This window comes from Sinocyclocheilus rhinocerous, unplaced genomic scaffold (genome assembly GCF_001515625.1).
Source record: "Sinocyclocheilus rhinocerous isolate Xijiao unplaced genomic scaffold, SAMN03320098_v1.1 scaffold53, whole genome shotgun sequence".
Classification (NCBI taxonomy): Eukaryota; Metazoa; Chordata; class Actinopteri; order Cypriniformes; family Cyprinidae; genus Sinocyclocheilus; species Sinocyclocheilus rhinocerous.
In genome coordinates, this window is record NW_015645538.1 from 3,437,799 (window position 1) to 3,447,706 (window position 9,908).

Genomic DNA, 9,908 nt, shown 5'->3' on the forward strand with positions numbered 1-9,908 from the left:
AAAACAAATGATTACTTTTCGTTAAAATCTTTATTAATGCCAAAAAATGCTTACATTTATGTGTCTTTTTGTTTGCTCGGGCAGTCATGTTGCCCCTGAAGCCGGTTTACACTGAGATAATTCATACCCCTTCGTTTGAAGTGTGGTCCCGAAAAATCTTTGTTTGAAGGGCTGTCTGGCCCTTCCCCTTACCCCTACCCCTCCAACCAAAAGAGAATTGAGACACCCCTACCCCTTCACGTGAACGCGCGAAACGGAGGGGTAGGGGAAAGAGGAAGGGCTAAGGGGTAGAATTGGGATTGGGCCTTTATGTCTAATATGTGTGCGTGTGTGTGTGTGCATTTAAAAAAAAATTGTTATAGTACGATATCTGCTCTATTAAATGGGTTGGATATGGTCACTTTCTGTCATGTAAACCAAGTGTAATAGTTGACCTCTATGGGTGCTGTGGAGTGATATTTACAGTAGCTACTGTAGGTGAACAGGTATGTTGTATGATGATTGATTACTGTATTTTTGTACACCTGAAATGATCTGTTAACCAGTTAGTATCCAGGACCAAAACTATCAGTTTAATAAGTGTTATTTTATCTCTGTTTCAGATAATTAAGATGCACTCTTTCCTGGATTACATCATGGGAGGATGTCAGATTCAGTTCACAGTAAGTAGTTTTGGAAGGCTTTTGGAAGACGTTTCCCCACTTTTTATCTTACTGTCATCTTTAAGCTAAACCAAACTCCACTGATAGCAAGAGTCAATATAGCCTGGATCTTGTAAATTGTGTAATCTGGTGGTTTAGTTTCTAGCTGCATGTCTTTAATGTTTCTACATCATGTATTCTTTGAATTCAATTTCTGTAATTATTTACTCATTTTATTCCAAATCCTATGACTTTCTTTCTTGTGTTGAACACTAAAGTGAAATTTTGAAGAATTGTATTGCTCGTTCTTTTCCATGAAGTTACGATTAACAGAGACTGAAACTTTAAAGGGATAGTTCACCCAAAAATGAAAATTCTGCCATTAATTTCTCACCCTCATGTCGTTTCAAACCTGTACGACCTTCGTTCATCTTCGGAACAGCAATGCAACTATCACATTCAAGGCCCAGAAAGGTAGTAAGGACATCAATAAAATATTCCATTTGACATCAGTGGTTCAACCTTAAGAAAACAAAAATAACGACTTTATTCAACAATTTCTTCTCTTCCGTGTCAGTCTCCACTGCGCATTCATGAAAGCACCACAAATGCATGTGCGTGATGCTGCTGATGTTGTGGTACTGTCGTGAGTGTGCATAGAAATCTGACACGGAAGAAAATTATTTGTTGAATAAAGTCATTATTTTTGTTTTCTTTGTGTACAAAAAGTATTCTCCTTGCTTCATAAAATTAAGGTTGAACCACTGATGTCATATGGACTATTTTAACTACCTTTTTGGGCCTTGTACGTGTCAGTTGCGTTGCTGTCTATGAAGAGTCAGAAAGCTCTCGGATTTCATCAAAAATATCTTCGTTTGTGTTCTGAAGATGAACGAAGGTCTTACGGGTTTAGAACGACATGAGGGTGAGTAATTAATGACAGAATTTTCATTTTTGGGTGAACTATCCCTTTAAAGTTTGTAGCAATGTCCAATTCATGAATGATTTATTATTTAGATTCAGATCTTTTCAATGAATCATTTTACTCAAAAAATATTATTTTATACAAAAAACCATCCTGAATGAATCAGAATCATTCAAATTCCAATCACTAATCTGGTTGCAGTGGTTCATAAAGTATGTTTATAGGTTTATAAGAATAATTACTGAAATTTTTGTCTTAAATTAAGCTATCATATAACTTGAAATATGGTGTATAAAATTTGTATATACATATAGACTCTATGGTGTTTTTACATCCTTTTTGAGGCTTTTGAAGTTTTGCCTTACGTCTTCCATGAGAGAAAAAAAGGTCATACAGGTTTGAAACAACATGAGGGTTAGTAAATATTGCCAAATGTACATTTTTGAATGAACTATCCCTTAAACAAATGTTGTTCTGCAGGTGGCGATTGATTTCACCGCCTCAAACGGCGACCCTCGAAACAGCTGCTCCCTCCACTACATCCACCCTTACCAGCCCAACGAGTACCTCAAAGCGCTGATCGCTGTTGGGGAGATCTGCCAGGACTACGATAGGTGACCCACCAATCAATCCCTCAATCAGTCAGCCAGTCAACCAATAAATCAGTTAATCAATCATGCAACCAGTCAAGCAAACAGTCGATTCTTTAATTTTGCCAAATGAAATTTAATGGGCTTACTAACAGAGCTAATCCATCACAAAATGTTTACACCAGATATTTTCTCAGTACAGGCCATTAACCAAACATTCCAACCAATTAATCAATCAATTATACATTGCATCAATTAATCAGGGATTCAGTCTTATGACTGCCAGCGCCTGTAGGATGCAGAGCTGTCATGTCAAGGTTTGTTTTTCTACACTTCAATCACTCTCTCGCCCAAGACATCACTTAAGCTCAGAGTCAATTATATTTGACCCCTCACAATGTCACATCCCTGCTCACCTCATTGCTCATCTCTGGGGCTCAATACGCGCTCATTAATCTTTTCTGCTTCTGATCTGTTTCCAGCGACAAAATGTTTCCCGCTTTTGGCTTTGGAGCCCAAATCCCACCAGACTTCAAAGTAAGTTCATTATTTTTATATGTTACGAAAAGAGCTTTTTTAGTTATACTTTAAGGGCAAACAATTTTATTTTTTATTTTATTTATTTATTTAGTCATTTAGCAGACGCTTTTATCCAAAACGACTTACAAATGAGGATTTTTATATGTAATTTTATATGTATTTGTGTAAGTTTGCAGTAAGAAAGAAAAGTTGTAATTTAAAAAAATTAAAATTAGTCAAAGTAATGAAAATTACTTCTTTTTTTTAATGTGATTGTAGTTTTCATTTGACTGTTCTATTGCATACTTAAAAGTTCAAATTACTTTAAATTTACATTTAAGATCAAATATTTAAGTAATAATGCTCTTTTTTTTAAAGAACACTAAGGTTTTTTAAATAATTAAATGTTCTTTTTTTTATTGATTGATTGATTTAATTGACTTAGCTAAGACTGAACAGACTGAATTTGTAACTTATTTTAAGACTGCCAGAAGTTTCTTGAAATATTATTATTATTATTATTATTATTTATTGATTGATTTGATTGACTCATCCAAGATTTAACAGACTGAATTTGAAGCTTGATTTTAAGACCACAAGAAGTTTCCCATACAGTACAATAAATTGTCATGGAAACCAGAGTGCTCTGAATCTCTCACAGTTACCTGACAGGAGATTTCTGAATAATTCATGAACTGCTGATGCCCTTTTACAATAATCACCTGATCATTCCTGCTAATCTATGCCAATCACTCAAAATCAGGTCATCTGATTGGTTGCCATGTTACAATCAGAGGTCACGGCCGCAGTGTGGTTGAATGTGACTCGAAGAATGCATTTTAGTTGACCGCAGTCCGAGCCACAGGGAAGCTCCATGTTTTATGCATGATTTTATCCCTTCCATTGGCTGCAATAATTCAGAATATAAATGCACCATAAGAATTTATGAATAAAATAAAGAAACTTCCAGTACATTATATGAACCTTAATATCATAAAATCTAATATCACCAGAGTTCAAAGTTTAAATCAATTGAGTCTTTTTCTATGGGATCGGAATCCCGCCAAATGTATTGCAGTCATGGATAAAAAAATAACAAGTATTTTTTTCAAGAAACCAAAATGTAAAAACGCAAGCAAAATTATATTGCACATTATATTGCACAAAATTTTAAAATGAAAGCAAACTTTTCAGAATAGCAAACAATGGTCACGGATCAAAAAATAATAAGTGTAAATCAACTGTAAATCAAAAAACTGAAATAATATCGCAAAAATTATCCGACTTGCACACAAAATCATGGTTTCCTTGGTTATATTTCTCTATTTTTTGTGCTCTCAGACATTTTCTGCTCATATTTTTATTTTTTGTATGCTTATGCTGTTTTTCCCTTTGCTCTTGTTTCCACGTTCTGCGCTTGCTTTTCCAAATGTTGCGGTTAGAGTTTCATGTAAATCAGGGCGGGCTTAAGTGTCATCATTGGTCCACTAGTTCTTGATTGACAGCTCCTCCTCTAGCCAATCAGTCGAAGAGGGCGGTGATGTCACTCCAGTGTGCCTCATTAGCTGCCGATGCTCAGCGTTCACTTGTACTGGTGAAAATTGATAACTGTCAGCTGCATAAGCAGCATAAGCATACAAAAAATTAAAATATGAGCAGAAAATGTCTGAGAGCACAAAAAATAGAGAAATATAACCAAGGAAAACATGATTTTGTGTGCAAGACTGATGATTTTGCAATATTATTTCAGTTTTGCGCAGTATGATTTTAAATGTGTATAAAGTTTTGATTCATGCTTATTATTTTCTTAAATGCGTTATTAAATTTTTGATTTACTCTTATTATTTTTTGATCCGTGACCATTGTTTGCTATTCTGAAAACTTTGCTTTCATTTTAAAATTTTGTGCAATATAATTTTACTTGCGTTTTTTTTATCCGTGACTGCAATACATTTGGTGGGATTCTGATCCCATATTTTTCTCTGTGCCATTTGAAAAAGCAATTTGTTTCTAAAAGCGGTAGACTCACTCTGCCATCGCTGCCACTGATCTTTCAGTTTTTGTCACTTAACTGTGACTTCTTTCCCTCCTCAATACAGGTTTCTCATGATTTTGCTGTCAGTTTTGATGAGGACAACCCAGAATGTGCTGGTGAGTCGTCAAAGTGTACATAACTACATAACGTCATGCCTTTTACAAACTTTTTTTTTTTCCTTTTCAAAAAGGAAGTTCAATGGAATCCAATGCATTCCTACTATATGAGTCAAACATCTCCCACACATACTCAATGGCAAACAGAAGATGTTAGGATTTCAAAGCATGAACTCTGAACTTTTTAACGGTTGCTCATGCATTTAAACGAGGCTGTGCTCTGCTTTTAATAAACAAATACATGAATAAACAAGCCCTCTATATAACCTCTATTCATCTCTGAGGTCAAAGGTCATGTTTTAATCTGACATTTTCAGGTCCGTAAATGTAAATGACCACCATTGATAAGAAATTGGTAATATGACGTCCATTCAATGTACAGATAATTGGTCAATGCAGAAAATAAACTAAAACACATCTAAACCTTTTTAAGACTTGTTTACATTTTTTTTCATACCACATTGACAATTTTTTTTTTTTTTACATAAAATTAATTACAAAATTTAGTGAGGTTAAAAATTAGCTTAAAGATGTCTGAAAACAAGTGAGTGTATTGACCTGAGTGGCTGTGTGTGTTTTGCAGGTATACAAGGTGTTGTTGAGGCTTATCAGAACTGCCTCCCGAAAATCCAGTTGTACGGTCCCACTAATATTGCTCCCATCATCCAGAAAGTTGCCAACTCTGCCTCCGAGGAGATGCACACCAAAGAGGCCATGGTTAGTCATAGAGAGAGAGAGAGAGAGAGAGAGAGAGAGAGAGAGAGAGAGACTGAGGAGCTCAGTTTCTGCACAGCACCATATTGACTCCATCTGCTTTACTGCTGTTGCCTTTTTATAAAAACAACCCAAGTTGCTGATGTGTATAGAATAGAAAACATGCTGTGGAAGAGCACAGCAAAATTATTACTTAATCAGGATTTTTGTCTCATTTTCTCATTTAATATTAAAACATCCTTTTAACAATATAAATGCACTTGAGAAGCCAAACTGCATTAGATAAAAACACTGAAAAAAATGATACTACCTTTTTAGTATCATTTTATTAATATTAAAAAAACTGTTGAAAGTTAGTCAACTAAATTAGTTTAATTAAATGTAGCTAAAATAAATTGATTGCAATCACTTACCTTAAAACAATTTAGTAAATCCAATGAATATTTTTTTTTCAGTGAAGGCTTGTTCTTAAAAAAAATTGTTTATTTAATTATCTACATATTGATTTGATCAATAAAAAGTGATATTGTGAAATATAACAATTTACTGTTAAGTAACGTTTTATTTTAATATATTTTAAAAAGCGTATTTGAAAATGCAAAATCTCAATTTTCAGCAGCCATAACTCTAGTCTTCAGTGTCTAATATGCTTTGGGTGCTCAAGAAGCATTTCTTATTTTTATCAATGTTGCTATTTTTATCAATATATTATCAATGTTTATCGATTGAAAACATTTATTTATATATATATATATATTAATGAAAACTACCATTTAAACGTTTGAGGGAAATATGATGTAAAAAAAAAAAAAGAAGAAATAAATAGTAGTTTATTCAACAACAATGTATTTAATTGTTGAAAAGTGACAGTAAAGACTATTTCAAAATATTAAGTCTAAAATAATTCTATTTCAATTAAATACTGTTCAGTTAACTTTCTATTCATTAAAGAATCCTACAAAAAATTATAAAAGTTTCCACAAAAATATTAAGCAACATTGATAATAATAAAATACATTATTATTAGTTGAGCATAGTATTAATTCTGTTACAGAATTACAGAAAACACTTCAAAATATATATTTAAATAGAAAATGGTTATTTTAAATTGTAATAATATTCCACAATATTATTATTTTACTGTATTTTTGACCAAATAAAGTAAAGCCTTGGTGAGCATAGGAGACTTCTTTCAATAACTTTGAAAATATTCATCTAATTTTATTTCTTACCCCATTGGCCAATATAGTGTGGTGTATGCTGAAAATAAAGCAAGAAACCGTTTGTTGGTTATAGTGGGGCTTTGAGTGCAAGACAAAGACAAACACCTGGTGATCATACTAGTGAGTCTCCATTTTTAAATGTCCTCTCACATTTTATTAATCTCTTTCCTCAATTTTCCTCATTCATTAGGAATACTTCATACTGCTAATCCTGACAGATGGAGTGATCACAGATATGGCAGATACACGAGAGGCCATCGTCCACGCCTCTCACCTGCCCATGTCCGTCATCATTGTGGGCATAGGCAGCGCAGATTTCAGCGACATGCAAATGCTGGACGGTGATGATGGAATCCTCCGCTCTCCCAAAGGAGAACCCGTCCTGAGGGACATCGTGCAATTTGTGCCCTTCCGCAACTTCAAACATGTGAGTAAAAAACAGCATCTTGAAGTAAATAATACCAAAAGGTTTCTACACAACTCTTTTTATTCACATTTTGAATTCATTTGAAAAGAATCCTGTCAGGATCTGTTGAAACCGTGAACACAGAAAGCAAAACCTGAATTACTAACAAGTTGAAGCTTAATGAACAGATGTGTCTAATGAAGAGAAATGCTTCATGCCAGGTTTGGTGATTTAAGAAACTGTATGGTACCTCTCTGGTCAGGGCATAGTCACGAAAGCAAACTACAAGAGGATGCCGTACATCTGAAGGCATCCAGGTTTCTTTTCATCTGTCTCCTCTCTCAGGTCAGTGCGTTGCTCTCACAGCTGTCTCTCTGAGCTCCAATAACAAGCATCTCGGCGCTGGAACAGAGGGAAGGAAAACATCAAAGCTCTTAGATTTTACAGGCCTGTGTTTAGTTCAATTAAGGAGCGTGACATCATTCATGTAGAACAGTCTTCATTATAAAAGCATTTTTTAAGAGACGTTAGGCATATTCTGTCCTGCTTTAACCCAGCAATATTCCTGCCTCTGAAGCGGATTTCGTGCAAAGTTCAGTTTTTTTTATTCCATTTTGAGTTCAAATGAGACAAAATTGCCTTTTTTTTTTTTTTTTTTATAATCTCATGAAACAAAGCCTGGTGTATCATTATTATTATTATTATTAATGATTCAGTATTTTTCATAAATAATAATTTAGTCATTTATAAATCATTTATTGTGAATGTAAAAATGGCAGCTGTGAGAAGAAAAACGGAACGCATTGGCAGCAACACATGGGAGAGACATGATTCATAATTAATTTCAATATAGTAACATTAGATTGCAGCTAAGCTAACAGCTATGCATAACTTTTTATGGCCCAGACATATATACAGAGTAAATAATTTGTTTTTCCACAATGCTTAACTGTTGATTTATTTATTTAGCAATTGCATGAAATATTTGTTTCTAATCAGCAACATCACCCTTTTCTAGGATTAATATTGATTTGGGTTCAACTGTTGCAGTGATTCCTTTTAAAGGAGTAACTCTTTTCAGTTGACATTGAATGAGGGCTTAGGGCGGATACCTGTAGTTCAAATAGTTAAAAAAAATTTTTTTTTAATTATTATTATTATTAGCATTATTTATTGTTGTATTTAAAATTGTCGTTTTTATTTTTGTGATAATTTTAAAATAATTATGATTTCTTCTTGGCCAAATCTCTGCATTCGTTTCTTCAGATTATTTCATGGGTATGTTTTATTTTCTCAGTTGTTATGTAACTGCTGATGTAGTTATGCTTTTTTAAATCTTCAGGTTTTTCATTTGATTTATTGAACCTTTTTGTCCAAGGCTTCTTGTGCAATAAACTCCAGAGAAGGGCTTTGTTTTGCTTTTTTCTTCACAGTCTGGAAGACGGCTGTAAGGAAACCTGCTACCTCAGGTCAACTTCTGCAATATCACACAATTCATAAATATAGCGCAACTCTGAAGGTGTGAAGTTGGCTGTCCGATACGAATGCTTCGGCGAGAAACCGAGCGTGTGTATGTGTGTACGTGTTTATTTTTAGCTCTGTCCTGCTGGGTTTTCTCTGGTCTGTCTCCACCTGTTTTGCGGACAGAGTGAAATAGGAGTGACACCTTTCCTGTATCACCTACTCAAGTACAAGAGAGTGTGAGATTTCATCTATATTCCTTTCTCTCATCCTTCCCTCCGTCTTTTCTTCCACACAGGCCTCTCCTGCAGCACTGGCTAAAAGTGTGCTGGCTGAGGTTCCCAATCAAGTGGTGGATTACTACAATGGAAAAGGCATCAAGCCCAAAGGCCTGTCGGACTTTGAGTCTTCCAGAGCATTCAGTCCCTGAGCTAAGCACAGCCATATTCGTCTCAACTTCAAGATATCTTCGCTGATAATTTCAGAGCTTGCTGTATCAGTATCGGAATCGACAAGCAGGTCCATCCTTGTTGTTTTTTTCACTCAGGTTTCCAATAGCATTGGGCAGAAATGTCCTTAGCTGTCCTTAATTTTTACGCTGTTGTTAGTTATATTAAAGGTGCACTCAGTCATTTTTTGTTTTGGTTTCCCTGGCTAATATGGCTAATATCGTCTTGGACCTAAAGTCTCCTTTAACGTCTTCGTTAGAGGGTCCACCTCCCATGCTGAAAACACTGGTTTGAATCCCGCTCGGAGCAAGAACGAGGAGAGTAGAACCAGAGGAGTTATATTGGTACCGTGACCCGGATGATTTTAAACATTTTTAAAAAGTATTATGTGTAAAATGTGGTTGAAATCACTGAATGCACCTTTAATATAACAATGGGATAGATTCCTTTCATTGCAACCAAACCAATCTGCCAGCACCTTTTAATCTACCGTCACCTACTCTGTGTAAATAGAAGTAAAGCCGAAAGAATGAAACCTTCAACTGGACTGTCTTCCTTTAGATTCAGATGCCAGACTGATTCCAAGTTGCATTTGTTCATAAGCGTTGGCTTTTGTTACCTTTTTGTTTTGTTGATATTATTTACTGTTATTTTTGGTGGACCTGCTGTAAAAGGGCTATATAGTCCAATATAGCATAATATTCCAATGCGTAATAGTTTAGGAGGCAAGAGATTATCAGATATTGGCCAGTGCATGACCAATGCTCAGTTAGTAAACACTGTTAGTCCTTTATAATCCAAAGTGCAACCATTTTATTGATTAATTAAA

At 34.7% G+C, this 9,908-nt stretch overlaps 1 protein-coding gene across 1 annotated transcript in view; it reads left to right on the forward strand.

Moving 5' to 3' along the window:
• Positions 1-9,908, forward strand: part of LOC107706265 (copine-4) — a 27,793-nt gene extending 17,885 nt beyond the window's left edge. Inside the window, exons 10-16 of the mRNA XM_016509935.1 lie at positions 603-662; positions 2,047-2,180; positions 2,639-2,693; positions 4,775-4,826; positions 5,410-5,543; positions 6,954-7,190; positions 8,929-9,908. Of these exons, the coding sequence (XP_016365421.1) occupies positions 603-662; positions 2,047-2,180; positions 2,639-2,693; positions 4,775-4,826; positions 5,410-5,543; positions 6,954-7,190; positions 8,929-9,060 (804 nt within the window). The 3' untranslated portion in view covers positions 9,061-9,908. The remainder of the gene's footprint in view (positions 1-602; positions 663-2,046; positions 2,181-2,638; positions 2,694-4,774; positions 4,827-5,409; positions 5,544-6,953; positions 7,191-8,928) is intronic.